Here is an 18,328-nt window from a genome sequence, read left to right as displayed (position 1 = left end):
GATTTGTTGGTTCTTTTGGCAGCCCATGGCACTTTCAATATTCTCCTCCAACACCATAACTCAAGAGCATCAATTCTTCTACAGTCTTCCTTGTTCGCTGTCCAGCTTTGGCATGCATATGAGGTTATTGAAAATGCCATGGCTTGGGTCAAGCACACCTTAGTCCTCAAGCTTACATCTTTGCTTTTCAACGCTTTAAAAAATTTGTGCAGCAGATTTGCCTAATGCAATACGTCGTTTGATTTCTTGACTGCTGCTTCCGTGAATGTTGATAGTTGATTCAAGAAGAATGAAGTCCTTGACAACTTCAATCATTTCTCCATTGATAAGAATGTTGTTTATTGGTCCAGTGGTGAGGATTTTTGTTTTGTTTACATCAAGAAGCAATCCATACCAAAGGCTGAAGTCTTTGATCTTATCAGTAAATATTTTAAATCCTCTTTACTTTCAGCAACCAAGGTTGTATGATCTGCTTATTACAGGTTGTTAATGAGTCTTCCTGCAGTCCTAATGCCATGTTTTTCCTCATATAATCCAGGTTATCCGATTATTTGCTCCACATACAGGTTGAATAAGTATGTGGAATGCGGAATACCAGAATGCAGTTATCATCAGATAATCTCTTTGATATTCCATGAGAGTAAAGTTTTACTAAAGTTAATACAGACATGGCTGCAAGTATCCATTGACAGACAACTTCCAGAAATTCAAGCCAGCTTCAAAAAAGGATGTGGAATGGGGGATATCACTGTTGATGTCCGGTGGATCTTGGCTGAAAGCAGAGAATGCCAGAAAGATGTTTACCTGTGCTTTATTGACTACTCAACAGCTATTGATTGTGTGGATCATGACAAGCTGCAGACAACATTGTGAAATATGAGTAGTCCAGAACTTAACTGTGCTTAATTGTGCTCATGAGAAATCTGTGCATGGACCAAGAGGCAGTTGTTGGAATAGAACATGGGAACTATGAATGGTTTAAAATTAAGAAAGATGTGTGACAGGGTTGTATTCTTTCAAACCAGACCTAGCAGGGGGAAAAAAATGTTGTTTGGTGATAATTACAAAGTCTATGGTTAGAAGAGCCATATGAAGCAATTCACTACACTGCAGTGACATTTAAGCAAATTCTCGAAATGAAAAATACAACAAGCAATAATACTCAAGTTAAATGACTTCAAGTCAATTCTGGCTCATAGCAACCCAGTATAGGGTTTTCAAGGCTTTTAAAAAAAATTTTGTTGGAGCAGAAAGCTTCATATTTCTACCATGGAACAACTGTGGACCTTGTGGTTCACGGTCTAGTGCTTATTTCATCTAGCCACCGCACTCTCTGCATTGGAACACCAGCATTTTTTGGTTGTTGTTGTTGTTGAGTGTTGTCGAGTTGGTTCTGACTCATAGCAACCCAATGTAGACTTTCCAAGGAACAGCTGGTGGGTTTGAACTGCCAACTTATACACTTAAAGATAAATTTTCTGAAGAAAGGGGTCTATCAGAGATTTGTGTATATTCATACTGTACTATTACTTGATTCAATACCCTGACATAGTTTTGAAGTAACTATTTTTATTTGTGTATGTCATGAAGATTGCTTCAACCTGTGCAGTTTTTTAAAAAACAGTTTTTACAAATTTAACATAGAATAAAACAGTTGTCAATGGCATTAATATTTTACCAAAGAATCTATTAACCTTATCTATTAATATTAGACTTAAAGAATCACATTTATAAATCTACATTAGTAAGAGTACTTAGTTTAATTAGGAAAAAGTTAGAAATTAAATATACTTTGTTTATTTTATGCATATTTCACCTGAAAGTATAAAAGCAACTTAAAAAAACCAAACAACTAATTTCTATGAGCAAAAGGAAAATGAAGCAGTTTGCTTTTCTAAAGATTTACAGCCTCAGAAACCTCATGGAAGAATTGTATGCTGTCTATATATAGTCTCTGTAAGTTGGAATTGAGTTGACAGAAGTGGTTTTGGTTTTCATATTGAGAAAATACAAGGTAATTACTTGAACTAGGTCTTGATAATATTTTTATGGAACACCAGCATTTTTCTGTTGTGGTTGTTGTTGCCATTCTGAGAGGTTTGTATTTTTAATATACATAGAATTTAAATAGAGCAGAGAAGTTAACTTTAAGATTTACACTTTAATTTTTATAATTTATCTACTGTTGTGGAATAAACCATTAGAAGATTAAAATGATGAAAATTATTAAAATAAAGGTTTTGCTATTTTCTACTTAGGTTATTAGATCATCTATAAAGGCAGGAGGTAATGGAATTCCAAGACAGAGACCATATATTGAAGGAAAATTACTATACGATAAAATGATAGCTTAAGTTCTCACCACTTCCAGTAAGATAGTTTCAGTTTAGTGCTATTGGGGTAAATTTTGCCAAGAAGTTCCTAACAGATACAAAAATTTAAAATAAAAAAAAAAAAATGCTTAAGTTGGATACCAAAGAAAAAACTGAAGAAATTATTTTTACGTTTACGTTAATACTCAAGCTAGCATGCTTAATATTGTTAAGATTTTTCATGCAATTTTAACCTTAGGTAGGATCGTAATCCTTTGGATAATTATTATTTGGATTAAAATGCTTCCCAATGTCCCAAGATAAAGCAAAATTTGAAAATTAGTATGTATTCTTAAAATTTTCTAAGTCTTGATTACACAATCTCATTTAATATTTTTAACTCTATTTGTAATGTATACTTTATATATTTCCAAAAGGTATGAAGCAATATGTTTTTAGCCATTGTTGTATAAAAAATTATAAATTGGAAATCTAGAATGAGGAGAAAGCATAGTAAACACATTCAGGATTCAGAATAATAATTCTTCAAAAGAAATGATTTTGAGTGATTCAATTCTAATAATTTAATTTTATAATTATAAATGATCTAATTTTATAGAAACAGTGTTAGATTAATCCATGAAAGAATTTCAATTAAAGGTACCTCAATAGTGCTTTCATTGGGTAATTTGCGCAGTAGGTATTTTGAGGCTGTGGTGAATTGAGCTGAGTGAGAATCAGTTTAGCCAAATCAACTAAACCTATCACTGTTGTTTCCAAATCATGGCAACTCTGTGTGTTATAAAAGTGTTCCACAGAGTTTTCCTGACTCTAGTCTTAGGGAGGCAGATCACCAGATCTTTCTCCTGTAAAACATTGCTGGATGTGTTTGGACCACCAATCTTTAGATCAGTAGTAGAAAACAAACCATTTATACCACTCAGGGATTATGAATCAATTTGTTGTTGTTGTTAAATTCAGTCCACTCAGTTCTCACCCATAGCAATCCTGTATAGGATTTCCAAGGAGCAGCTAGGGAGTTTGAACCACCAAGATTATGATCAGAAGTCCTGTGCTGACCATGCCACATCAGGACTCCTGTGAACCAATTTTGTACAGATGAACTCTGTATGTTAGAATTGATGAATTGAAGGAAATAACAAGGGAAAATTGAATTCCAGTGATTCTGAGCTAACCAACAATTGGTATAGTCTTCAAATTGCCATTATTAAAAAATGCATCAGTATTAACCATTGATCATTTAAGGCACAAATAAGATGTATGCCACAATTAGAGACTTGCATACTTGTAATTATTTTGTAGTTATTCCATCCCAACCACCTTTTCAATTATAGAAAGAAAAAAAAACCCACCTACCTGATGACCACAGAAGAACACTGAGCCAGCCGTCGCCCAGCACTTTTCAGTCCTGTGTATATCTGGCCCATCTCCATGGCTCCTTCCAGGCCCACCACCTCCAGTAGCTGATCACTCAGGTCTGAAAGGAAACAGATGCCTTGTAGGGTACAGATATAAAACTCTTTCAGTTTAACTAAACCTTGAGGTTCTATGGAAAACGATTTGCTGTCAGTTTATTCTAAAACAAAATGGGAAGAAAAGAATCTGAGCCAAATAGTGCCAAAAAATTTACCAGTAGTTTTTGACATCAACAAACTTAATGCTCTTCCACATGTATATATGGAACACTTATACATCCCACATGAGACAGTTTGGCAGCAGATACACATTTCAACACTATAAATAAAGTATGAGGATATGCTGTCAAGTAAGATTTTGTTAAATTACTGGAACAAAGGATCTTAGAGATCATTAACTTGAAGCTTCACACGTTATAGCTAGAAAGACATGGGGTCTTAAATCATTGTGTAACTGGTCCATAGTCATTGGTAACTTGTGTAGAAGTTCAAGAAACAACATGATTGTTTTGAAAGATTTTATAATAAGGAATATGCTTGGTATGCTGTTAGTCACCATTGAGTCGACTGTCACTCATGGTGTGACCTTATGCGTGCACACACCATTAGAACAGTCATTATTTTATTTTACTTTTTAACACAAGAGAGTAGAAAGGGTCTAATAGTGACAAGTATCTATTGCTGAGTGTTTACTATGTACATGTAGCTGGACGAATTGCTTTCTGTATATTTTCTCATTTGCTGTTTCTTAACCCAATTTGAGACCACTGTTATCATCCCTATTTACCATTAGAGAAGCTGAAAATTAAATTAATTATGTAATTTATTAATATTCACATACCTACTAGGTAACGGAGTCAATATTTGAATCTACAATGCTATAATTGATAAATCAGTTCATGTTAAAAAAAAAAAAGACTTTAAAATAATAAATAGAAAATATTTTTTACATTGACAGTAAAATTGCCTGTGTGGACTCCAAGGTCCCTTTCCAACTTGAAGGTTGCACTCATGTAATAGATTCCCAGAGAGCCAAGCCCCTCAATACAGCCATCTTTTTACAGATTTATTTTAGTGTGCCCAACTCTTGACTTGGACGCAGAAGTCTAGGTGCACATATATGGTCCTCAGCTCTATTAATATTTGTGTTTTTGCTGTCTGATATAATATTCAGTATCCAATGAAATTAGACTCTCGTGTAGTTTTGATCAAAATGTCTAACTGAATAAATATTATTTCTTTATGAAGAAAACAACTATGATAAATAAAAGGAAAAGTTTTCTTTGGAAAACAGAGTCTTCAGACTTTTGAATGGAGAGTATGATGATGAGTCAAAAAATATTGTTACTAGGGTTCCAGTTCACACATGCACAATGTTGATAAAGAAAAAAAAAAAAGTCAAAATGTGTTGAAACATATCTTTGTGAGCACTGGATAGCTACTGACAAGTACCCTCAGTAATACATATGTCTTAGTCTCATTGGGTGCCTTCAAAAAAGAAAAAAAAAGTCCAATCAAAACAGTGACTTCCAAATGATCTACATGACTAGTTAAATCCAAGCCAGCAAAGTCATCTCAGAAGGTTATAAAGAACGTTTCTGCGGAGTCCTGATGTGACATTATAGGATAAGCACTAGATTGCTTACTGTATGATGGTTCAAACCCAGCACTTGCTTCTTGGGAACCCTATACAGTATCAGGACGTAACAATAACAATGGGGTAATTTTGACAGATTTTCTAGAAATTCACAGGATGATCATAGAGGCTTATTAGAAAGAAGTTGTAGGAAAATTAAAACTATATTGATGAGAAAAAGGCCCGCAATTTGTGCCAATGATTCTTTCCCCCCTATCAATACAATTCACCAGTTCATTTTTGATGGTATCAAGCACTGTTTTTGATGATGGATGTTTGGAAGAATGATGTTTGGAAAATTCACCCCATCTGTCCCACAGCCCTGATCTTGCCCCTTCAGACTTTCTTTTTTGTTCTCAAAACTCAAACATTTAAAAGGAAAACAATTTTGAGGCCCTTGAGGATCCAGCATTGCCATTTTGAAATGAAGTAACTTGTAAAGCTCAAAATTCTTTGAGGAAGTGTTTGAGAGAGTAGAATCACCTTCAGAGTGTATAGACTTAGATTTAGGATATGTTGAGAAACAACAACTTCATATCATTTTATTTTTCTTAAACAAATATTTATATGATTTTGTAGCAATACTTTTGACTTACATTTGTACTCCGAAAGTATTTTCAAATACAATTAAATAGTTGATTATTGCTTTATTACCAAAAAAACCTGGAGAGGGTGGTATTAAGTACAAAGTATACAAGACAACTATATGAGTTTAAAATTGGTCATAGCAAAGGCAGATTCACAGAAAACCAGGAAAATGTATTTTGTGTTGAATTCATTTGGTGTGGACAGCTTTCACTCTCTATGAATGAATTTATTAGGAGTTCAGATATTTAAATGATTCATTTTCAGAATAGTTCAATATATGGCAAATAGCATTTTGAAATATCAAAATTTGGTATTATAAACATTGTCAAGTTTAATATAAAGCTTTAGATTAGAATGTATGACCAGAATTTATAATTATTTAAAGTGAGATATACAAGGCTATTATTATTTTTTTTAACTTTAAAGAATACCTTTAAAGTTAAGAGAATACCTTGAGTAAAAACCACCTCTGGCTACAAAATCAAATGTTAATAAGTCCTATTAACTTAGAGAATTCACATCTCTGTATTAAACTCTATTTAGACTTATTTCTTGTAAAACTTATTCTGTTTCTAGTCTTAATCTGTGTTGCCAAGAACAGATGGACAAGGAATGGAAACATATTCTTTCAGCTGTAGCCTGCATTAAAATGTGCTTGGCTCTATAGCCTGGGTGTTAATATACTCATTTTTTAGATATATTTCAACCAGAGAATTACACTGTGGCATGCAGTAAAACCCCAGATGTGTACCTAGTGATATTTATAAAACAACAATAACAACAACAAAAACAAGCATAGGAATGAGGCTCACATTTAGTATTACATGTTTTGAACTGCCCGATTCCTAAACAGGTGAAATTTCTTGCTGGTTTGTAATGGTCTGAGGCTGGATGATAGGAACTATTTTACAACAAATGAAACACTTTCTAATAAATTAATCTGTGAACCCTCTTTCCCATGAATCACAGAGAGCTGTCTCTACTCACACCATATTGCTACTGTCTACCAACCTGCTTCTGATTTTACTCTTTCTTGTACTTTGTCTTTTTTACATATAACTATGCAAACTAATCTTATAGTCAATTCTATAGTAAATAAGCAGTAATGAAAACATTTTTAATGGATTTAGAAGACCCAGGCTTTCCCAACGTTTATGTTCTTTTTAACACAAGAATTATATTGGCATAGTGGAATGTTTACAAATTTTGCAAAGGTATACATCATATTCCTTCTTATCATGACGTATTCAGGAAAAAAAAAAAAAAGAAAACCTAAATTTGTGTTGCATAAATTTGGTATTATAGTGCTTTCACCTTTTTTGATCCAGCATGATATGTGTGCCATGACTGTATACAAGTAAGGTCTCCAATGTGTTGTCTTTGATATCAGGGCCCTGAGTGATTTCAGACAAAGAAAGCTTCTATCTATATAATGTTGAATTCTTTGTTCCTATATGTGGTGTTATCTAAAACATAAAATACTTCTTCACATTTTAGCTAAAATTAATTTAAGTACAGTTCTTCACAGATGTCATAAACAATCAGATTAACCTACTTAATTTGTTTGCTGAGTATTGATTTCATACAAAAGAGTTGTTGTTGTTAGGTGCTGTTGAGTCAGTTCCAACCCATAACGACCCTATATAGGGTTTCCAAGGAGTTGCTGGCAATCTTGAACTGTTGACCTTGCAGTTCAAATGGCTTTGCAGTCTGACTCATTAACCCACAGTGCCACACCAGCATTAACAAATTACTGTCCAGGATCTGGCCAGGAGCCAAATCTGTCTTTGTGTACATGTGTGGCTTTTGAGTTAATGATTTTTACATTTTTTAATGGTTGAGAAAAATCAAACAAAGTAGTTGGGGACATCTGAAAACTATATGAAATAAAAATTTCAGAGCCCATAAAATAAGTTTGATTGGAACCCGGCTAGGCTTATTGTTTATGTATCTGTTGTCTATTGCTGCTTTGGCAATTCAGTGGCAGAATTGAATAGTTTTAACAGAGACCTTAGGACTCACAAAACCTAAAATAATGTCATTTGAGCCTTTAGAGAAAAAGTTTGCCAACCTCTGTTTGAGAGAGCTGATCTCTTTGGGCCACTGAGGTTTTCACTTAGTGCCATGCTATAAAGCACCAAATGGCATCATCGTGACCTGAAAGACAAAATGTTCTTCCACAAATTCTATAACATATGCATCCATCATTGAACAACTGTTATCTTTCATGAAGTCTCAGCACACATGTGAACGATGAAGTATGTCACAATCAGTTTGTTATTAATCACAAAATACCCAAGTTTCCAAGTAATTTATTACAAAAGAAACTAGCTTATCTTGATGTATAACATTACACTCAACACTTGGTGTTCTGGTTCGTTTTCTTGAGTTTGAGAAAAAGTAGAGTCATGGATGTTGTTGCTAAGTTCCATCAAATTGGTTCCAACTCTTAGTGACCCTGTATAGGGTTCCTAGGAGCAGCTGGTGGAATTGAACTACCAACCTTACAGTTAACAGTCCAGTGCTTATCCTACCACATTGCATCAAGGCTCCATAAATAGAAAACACACTGGAATTATAAATGTTATTTTCAAATGCCATGGACTCAGTTGTGACTCAAGCAATCCTGTATTGGGTTTCCTAGGCTTTAAGAATCTTTGCAGAAGCAGAAAGCCTCATTTTTTGCCTGCTTAACAGCGGACCACTGAGGCATTGTGGTTCTCAACCTATGTTTATCCTATAGAGCCAATATGACCCTGAGTTACAGATATCAAGTGAAAATTACAACCAGCCACTGTCTAGCCACTGGGGAGTCAGCTCTACCTTGAGAATTCCTGATATTGGGATCTGTGTGCATCTGTTCTAGTAATATTGCCTGGGAAAGTCATCATGAAATTCCATTATCTTTTTAGTCCATTTTCCACAAGCTTTTTGAAGTCCCCTCAATGAATTTGAAAAGGAAAAGAAAATGGAACTTTCTCCAGGAGTTAATATGTCTTTCTAAATATCTCCATGTGGGTAACAGAGTCAAAAGAATATGCCAGATTAGATAGCTTTATATTAAAAAAAAAGTTTATGAGATGCACTTCAGGTTGAAGAAGCCCAATGAAATAATACTGGGTCATATTAGAGCACATTTCTTAACACAGAGTCTGCAGATCTCAATAGGGAAAATACATTTGTATTTTCACTAAGATCTAATTAAAATTGAACACTTGGTTCTAAGATAAATTTAGACAAGAAACCATAGTTGTACTGGCAATGCATGTGACTTTTTGTCACTGAAAGATATCACAGATATTTTGAGATCCCATTAGAGTTGTCACAATATTACAAAATTCTAGTTATGCTTATTATGACTTGGGAATTTTAATAATTATTGACTCTGCAAGATTTTAAAAGTTTGTTAACAAAGAAAAACACATGCTACTAAATAAAACATTTAGCAGCATTTCAATATAATTATCTTCCGTTTGTTGTTATAATTGTTATCCTATTGTTGTTATTGTTGTTGGTAAGTGCCATTGAGTGGGTTCTGACTCATGGTGACCCTGTATAGTGTTTCCAAGAGGAGGTTGGTGGGTTTGAACTTCCAGAATTGTCATTAATAGTCCAGTGCTTATTCCTACAGCACCATACCTACAGTTTATTTTATGAACTTTGAAACCTTATTCTGAGAAGAGGCAGTAGATTTCAGCAGACTATCAAAGGAGGCAAAAATGGTAAGAAAGAAACCCTGTTTTTAGAGCTGGATTTAGCTGTGGTAGAATTCTATCTTTTCCTGAGTATTGCTAGTGTTGCATTATTTGGTTATAGAGGTAATCAGGGGCATGGATGCAACATTCGAATGTCAGGGGCACAGTAGAGATGAGAGAACACAGGAACTGCATAACTAATAAATGGGTAATATTTATTCATAGCTTAATCTCTTCATTATTGACAGTTGTGCTCTGATAATATATTTCATTATGTAATTGTTTCAGACTGCCATATGTGGGAGAACAGAAGAGGATGTATTACAAACACAGACTGAGTGTGGGTGTGAGTTGTAGTGTTTCATGGAATCTAGTGTGTACTGAAGGGAGAGGGAAGGAAGAGTGGGATAGGGCAGGACCCACCCCTTTGTACCTACTGTTCCACAACAGGCTCAACACTATGAGAGACCAGGTACTTTGCTAGACTCATTGACTCTGCAGGGGCATTTTGCAATCATCGGAAATTGCTAATTATATCAACATCTTTTAAGGCCTTATTTTGCCACAGTGAGACGAGGCTGCTTTTAAGTTCTGAGTGTAGATTTTGTGCCTTTCAGTAATATTTAGCTTATCTAGCAACTATTTGAAACATGTCTATGGATCCTGAAAAGGACAACTTTCAGAAAGCCAAGGTAGATATGAAATTGGCCCCACCAAATAAAACAAATTTTATTTCTAGTATTCTTCCTCAGCATACCCAACCATTGTCCATTGATTCTTAATTTAGATGTTCTTCTTGTGAGCATAATTAGCTGTTTTCCCTGACCTCCATAAATTAGGAGATGCAAATTAGAAAAGGGAGTGGGCGGAAGGGGCTGCAGCAATAATTTAGTGATATGAACTCCGTGCTTCACAGTGCATGTATATAAGCATAAAAGCAGGCTCTTAGCACCTTCATGGAATACGCTACACAATTGTAGATGTACTAATAAGGGAGAAAGAAAATGGGAAGGGCCAATATATCCTGCTTCTGTACTATAAGCAAATGTTCTGCTATGGAATTTGTAGACAGTTTTTCATTTAATATTTCCAGAAATCCTTTGACACTGGTATTTTTCTCTTTCAATTATTGATGCAAAAATCATACAACCTGCCCAAGTCTGCATGTACAGTAGTAAATCTGGTTTTGCAATCAGATACACTTGACTCCAAAACCCATGTTACTGCACATACTCACAACAGTAAGTAATAACTAATTACATATGACAGAGGATAAAAAAATACTGTAAAGAAATATATATGATACCTTAAAATGGTACCTCAAAAATTAGATGTCACTACCAAGTTAAAACAAAATATTAAAACTCTCATTCATAATGAGTACTCTAGGTCATGTTTGTACAAATACTCTAAAGAATTTGTCAATAAATAAATAAATAAATAAATAAAAAGACCTAGAAGTTAAAAATAATTTTTGGAGAGATTTCCATCAATAATACTAAAATAAAAAAACTTAAAAGATTGGGGTCTGATATATAAATAGATAAATGAGTTATTTGTTAAACCTAACAAATCAAAATATCACTTTATTTTTTGGGATCAGATAAATGAAAAATTAAGAGACATATACAGAAATACAAAGGGGCTTCAAAAAAGTTCATAAAACCATGGAATTGAGAGGTAATGAATTTTTTCATAAATCTTTGGAGTCTTCTTGTACATACGTACACAAATCTCACACATGGAACAATCACTACCACCAATTCATTACATGTGGGTTTGATGTTGTTCAGTGGGTAAATTCTTGCCTTCCACATGAACTTGATACACAGCACCACCAGCCTGTCAGTGGAGGTTTGTATATTGCTATGAGTCAGAATGGACTCATAGCAGTCGGCTTTATGATATTGAACAGGTTTCAAAATACTTTGCAGATATGAGGAAAGAAGACCTTGTGATCTACTTCCAAAAATTCAGTCAATAATCCACACTGTGGATTACAACCTACCATTGGGTTGTGTGAGTTGGGGCCACCTCAGTGACAGCTAATAATTATGCATATATGTGTTTATGTGTACATACACACATACACACACATTTAAATGTTTATGATAGAATTACATGCTGTTGCTGTTGTTGTTAAGGGACTTTGAGTCAGTTCCAACCCATAGTAACCATAAACAAAACAGAATGAAACCCTTCCCCATCCAGCACCTTACTCATAATCTTTGTTATGCCTGACCTCACTGCTATTGCCACTGTATCAATCCATTTTGTTGGGGGAATTCTTCTTTGTCGCTGACCCTCTACTTCACCAAGCATGATGTCCTTCACCAGAGACTAGTCCCTCCTGATAATTTGTCTAAAGTATGAATGATGAAGTCTTGCCATCTTGGCTCCTAAGAAAAATTCTGACTTGATTTCTTCCAACACACATTTGTTTGTTCTTCTAGAGTCCATGGTACTTTTAATATTCTTTGCTAACACCATCACTGAAGTGCATCAATTCTTCTCTGGTCTTCTTTATTCATTGTCCAACTTTCATATTCATATGACACTTTTGAAAATACCATGGCATGGGTCAGACATATTGTAGTCCTCAAACTGACATCTTTGCTCCTTCCTGAATACTTTAAAGACGTCTTATGCAGCAGATTTGCCTACTGCAATAAATCATTTGATTTTTTGCTACTTCCATGTGTGTTGATCATCTATAGATCACACATTGTCAATGAGTCTTCTTCTAATTCTGAAACCACGTTTTTCTTAATATAATCCAATTTCTCAGATTTCTTCAGTATTAAGTATTGGGAAAGAATACAACACTAAATTGTATTCTTTTTTTTAGTGATAAATTGATTTATTGGCAGCAGCTGGGTGGCAGGGCAATACAGACATTCAATTATGCTGGAGCCCCAATAAATAAAATATTGGTTAATTTTTAAATATATATATATATATATACCTGTCTGCCACCCCAAACCTGATGGTGTCCTAGGTCAAATTTAAATGATCTTACTTTCATAATCCTCTGATTCTAGTTTGCATAGTTGAGACAAACTCTAGGTATAAGTAAGGTTTTCAGGGCTCAAAAACTGCTTATACAAAATCAAATTTTAAAAGAATGTTGCTCTCTAAACAATTTAACCTTACTGTATGTACAGAAGAAATAATAGTGCAAATCATACCATAATCACATTGAACATCTGAGGCAATTTAACCTTTCATACACCCCATTACTTTAAGACCTTGCTCTGAATGTTTTCTTGCTTTGTCTTCTTTGTATTCCCAATAGCCAAAGATTCTTTCCATCTTTACTTCCTTATATTCCTGTACCACCTCCTCCAAAGGCACCATGTTGTGCTGTTTGTGGCTCCTGGATTCTTAATACACTACACACTTGGTTTCTTTGTTGTCTTCACCGAAGAGTTTCTGTGCACAACTTCCCTAATTTTAAAGCATTCAGTATAACCTCATTCTATTTGAATGACTGCCTTTCGGTCCATGTACAGGTTCCTCATGAACACAATTAAGTGGAATACTCATTGTTTACAGTGCTATCTGGTGTGGCGCTGTGGGTTAATGTGCCAGACTGCAAGGTTTCTGGCTCAAACTCACCAGCTGCTCCTCATAAACCCTATACAGACTCGCTATCAGTCGTAACTGACTCAATGGCACTTAGCAACAACCACAGTACTACCAGTGATTTGTCATGGCACTAACAGTAAAAAATCTCTGCATAGTCAATAAAGCACAGGTTAATATCTTTCTGGTATTTTTTGCCTTCAGTCAAGATTCACTTTAACAATGATATCCTTAGTTCCACATCCTCATTTGAATCCATCTTGAACCATTGAGAGATCCCCGTCAATACACTGTTGCAGCCAGTTTTGAATGATCTTTAGTAAAAATTTACCTGCATATGATATTAATGCTATTCACTTAGATTCTGTGCTTCACAGTATATGTATGTACGTCTAGAAGCAGGCTCCTAGCACCTTCACGGAATACACTACACAGTTGCAGATGTACAAACAAAGGAACAAGTATCACATACCTATGCTTAAAAATGGATTTTAAACAACGGATTTGATCATCTATTCTAAATCTATCTGGTTTGAAAATCACCAGTCTGAACTGAGTATAACTTTATATGTTTTGATTCTAAAATTCTGAACTTTTTCAAATGGATCCAAAAATGGATAAAATAGTAACCACAGTATGGCTTATAGTCAGTAACCTCCCAAAGCAATCCAGAACTTGCATATCACATTGTTATGGCATGCTTAAAAAGTGATCTTCATCTTTATTCATACAATCTAAGAAATCATGAGCATTTCATTTACATGGCCCACCGATAACAAGTTTAAAGACTTCCCACAACAGTCCACTGCTGCAACTGACAACACGCATTATCAGTAAATGGAGAGTTTCTGAGCACAAGCTAGCAATGAATATGAGGGTTTGAGTCAGTTTGTTCTTGTTAAGCTTTGTGGAGGGACTGAGCACTCTGGCTTGTTTTCTGTGTGAATGAGCCATTGGTGTGTGTGGGAATGTTTTCACAGCACCATGCTTGCCCTGCCCTTTTCCATAAACCAAGCTCCTTCACATGTCTCCTCATATTTGTGCCATCACTAAACAAAGCAAGTGCTCATGAATGAAGACTGATGTCAGCAGATTCTGAATAGCTTCTGGAGGGGCCCTACCCTCATGCCTGCTAAGGAGATGAAGTCACCAAGGAGATGCCCAACTTTTTTTTTTTTTTTTTTAAGAATTAAGCAGTTCCAGCAATTAAGAGAAAAAAAAAAATTGTAGGATGAAGTGTGAATATTACATTGCATATGACTATGCAGTCTTTACATTAAATTTTCAAAAACACTATTAAATTTACTTTCCTGATGCATTTTATAGAATATAATGAGATATTTTAATGGTTTATTTTACTTTCAATGAAATATAAAAGACACTTCTGAAAAGTAATGAAATGTTCCAAACATGACAATACATTTGAAACTCGCTTATGAACTTAATACTGAAAGCAAAATAAGAACAAAGCAAGAATGATGTATACGAATAAATTTTTTTCCTGTATAATGAAGCTGTTTCTTATATTCAATTTATCTTGGTTATATATATATATTATACTCCTAGCAAGAGATTGAGAGACTCTGTTGTACAGGGGCTTAATGTACTTTCTCAAATATTTGCATAAAACACTGCTGTAAGAAGTAAATCTTCCTCTCCTGGCAGTTTGTCATCAGAGAGACAATATGAGTAAATAGAATTAAATCCCAGCAACCTTCATTTGTAATTTTTGTTAGATAAAATATAGGATTATGTCCTGAAATCTAGTGTCTTATCAGAGGAAACCTGCTGAGTTCAAGGCACTATGCTATAGGGATGCCATAGTTTCTGGTTAGAATAGTGTGTGTTCAAGAAGTTTTGCTATTATACAGGATTGAGCAGTCTCCTCTCATGAGCTAAGGCACTGCTATGGTCTCAAACACTAGCAAGTCAACACATTTAATAACCTCACAGTTTAATGATGACTGATTCTTGACTCATCAGTGCTTCTAGGAAAGAATTATTACAGTCATGGAAGACTCTACGTAATTGGTTTTCTCATGTTTTAAAAACTGGCAATAGATTGTAAACAGATGGACCATCATCTAATAGGCTATCTGTTAACAAGTTAGCATAGATTACTGTACACCTGAATTTTTCTATTTTGTATACAAGTGTATTTTCCCTTTTTATTTCATTCATAGGAAATAAGATCATTTTATTTTAAGACCTTATGGCTACCAAAAAAAAAAAAAATTATATTGCTGTCTCAAATTACCAAATGGAAATAATGTTGAAACAAATAGATTTATTTGGAAGAATTTATATAATTAATCCCATTTGTAAGTACTTAAAAGAAATACAATATCCTTTTTCATGCCAATTATGGAGTTAGCAGAGAAATCCATTCCACACTCAAAAACATGTAGGAGAGAAAACTTGAGAACTATTACTAAATATGAGATTTTCAATATCAGAGCACCACATGGCTCTTATTAACCATCTACTCACAAGTGTCCAAATAAATTGAATTTAAAAAAAGGGAAAAGAAAGGTAGAATAAATCCTTGTATATAAGGCTTGTTGAGGAGATTTATATAAATACAATAATTTCCATGGTAAACTTGTCTTTATATTTTGAAAAGCCTGTCTTTCATTTTGACAAAAGCACTGTACTGATATTAATCTACCTTTTAGGAAATACAAAAGCATTTATGACTAATAATGATGTAAAAATAAAAATTAGACGTTCAAAGTACCCTCATCACTAACAAAAAATTAAGTCTATAGGAGAAGTTCAATGCACTCAGATTTCCAACACTGTGAAACTAAGGACTTTATCTTTGCTTTCATTCAGAGAGCTGTTTTGGAGGTGGGGAAAGCCAAAATCTCTTTCATACTACAAACTTTACTAATATAATTCATTCTACTCCTACCTCCTCTTACAAGAATTATGTCCTTTTAATAGTTTCAAATACTACTGCACTGATAACTCTTAGTATAAGAAAAAAAAAATCTATTTAGCTGTATTCTTTAAAAGTTATTTGTTTAAAAAGGCTTCACTGTATTAGTCTTGTAGTCCTTCATACAACAGAACAAAAGCAGTTCTATGAAAGAAGGCTAAACTTGGAGAAACCGTAAAAAAAAAAAAAAAAAGAAAAAAAAGCAAAGTTCCTCTCTGTTTTTATCAAATTTGATTGCTGCAGCTGTTCCCAGTTTCTGTATTTTAAAAATAGCCTTATTCAGTGCCTTGTTGGCTAAAGGCCAGAGTGCCATTAGAACATGCTGTACGGAAAACCTCTATTCAGTTACAGATACAGAAATATATTTAAGATCAGTGGGGGTCATCTGAAGCAAACACTTGTAAAGGAAAATAGAATTTTAATGTGCTTGAACTGATCACCACTTTTAACATATAGCTTAAAACACACATTCAGAACACCCCTATCAATTTCATTTTTCCTAATCAGGTAAATATGCATAGTAAGCATTAGCTTTATTGGAAAATATTATTAGAAAGATCTGTTCCTCAATAGCATTGTATAGCTGAGATATACGTTCCAAACAATATCTACCAGTGTTTTTTGTTTGACAAATCCAATGAAGAGTTGGGCATTATTGAGCAAATGCTACAAAGAGAATCACAACTTCTTTCTGATGTAGACCATCTTATATATCATGAATGAAATAGACCAACCTGTTCAAGAAAATGAATCTAGGGACTCATTCTGAACTGATACATTTATTCAATTTTTCATTCAAAATGAGCAACGGTAGGGTCAAAGAATTGAATAATTTAGTTGAGTCTCAGAACTGAGCACAACGTATACTCAGTTCTTTCCTTTTTCCATTTAGGCGAAGCAAAGAATTTAAAGTAGCATTTGAGAATACACAGATTAATAAAGAAATGTTAATTTGAGTTGCAAGTAGAAAGAATCTATTCTTCATAGATCGTGGATAAAAGAAGGAATTTTTGAAGCCAAGGAATAAGAGATGTGAGCTAGAACTGGGAAGTAGAGGTCTAGAGAGAACCTTTAGGGAGAAAAGATACTGAAAACCTAAGGGATAGCGAAATAGCCTAGGTCTAGGGATTCTGGAAAGACAGTGGCTTAAACAGACCATCTTTCTGACCTTCCACTACAAATACAATAAGAAAAACAAGGAAACTGTGCTTGCCTTTGAGAGTTTCTGAATTGAGGAGCTGATGAAAGCAGTGGGGAACTTGTACAAACAGCCAAATATCAACAGAGTCACATACAGTGTGGAAATTTCTTCTCTTACCACCCTTGCCTCTCCCCACCCCCAACCACTTGAGCCGCTGGTTGCTGTGAACTGGTGAAGTGACCACAGAAAAGAGCCTGTTTCTCTTACCACCACAGCCTATGGTTGTGCAGAGATGGGGCCCCAAGTTTCTGCTCTGAAATCAACAAGGTAGACCTCCCACTTGGTCCTATACAGGGTCACTGTGAGTTGGAACTGACTCGATGACACTTAACAACAGCCAATAGAGTCAGGAGGTAGAGGATGGTGTTGGAGTGGGAATGGGATTTGGTAGGAAAAAGGCAGAACTTCCTGGAAGTCGATTTGGAGTATGACAACTTTCCCCCCATCCCAGAACACTCATCTACAAGCCAGATGTGAATTGCTACAAAAGATCCCTGCATAGGAGACAATTCCCACAGTTAGCACTCTACCTGCATCCCAGCACACTCCATAGTTCTGGCCTATGAAACAAGCATCAGAAATCTCCCCCAGGGCCACTTAGAGTTAGTCTGTCCCCACTTCCATTTGGCACTAAGCACTGTTGACTGAGGAGTCCTGGTGTGGCGCCAGACTGCAAAACTGTTTGAACTGCAAGGTCGGCGGTTCAAATTCACCAGAGGCTCCTCAGAACCAAGTCGACAGCACTTAACAACAATGACAACTGTTGATTGAAGCTGCTGTATGACAGAAAGCAGAAATGATCGACAGAGGTTACACTCACAGCCAACATACTGCAACAGAGGGTTCTGATAGCAACAAGGCAGACAGACCTCCTGGGAGACTGAAGATCTATTCAGAGTTTGGCAAACCCTCAGCCAATCAGCAAGTGGCAGCT

General features: G+C 35.0%; 1 protein-coding gene across 1 annotated transcript in view; it reads right to left on the bottom strand.

The window, feature by feature from the left end:
• The window catches only part of LOC102831536 (diacylglycerol kinase beta-like), a 585,403-nt gene that overhangs the window by 52,665 nt on the left and 514,410 nt on the right, over nt 1-18,328 (bottom strand). The window contains exon 6 of the mRNA XM_006834239.1: nt 3,690-3,810. Within this exon, the coding sequence (XP_006834302.1) occupies nt 3,690-3,810 (121 nt within the window). The remainder of the gene's footprint in view (nt 1-3,689; nt 3,811-18,328) is intronic.

This window comes from Chrysochloris asiatica, unplaced genomic scaffold (assembly GCF_000296735.1).
Source record: "Chrysochloris asiatica unplaced genomic scaffold, ChrAsi1.0 scaffold00010, whole genome shotgun sequence".
Lineage (NCBI taxonomy): Eukaryota > Metazoa > Chordata > Mammalia > Afrosoricida > Chrysochloridae > Chrysochloris > Chrysochloris asiatica.
Note: the sequence above shows the minus strand (reverse complement) of the source record. Positions and strands in the feature narration are given on the sequence as shown.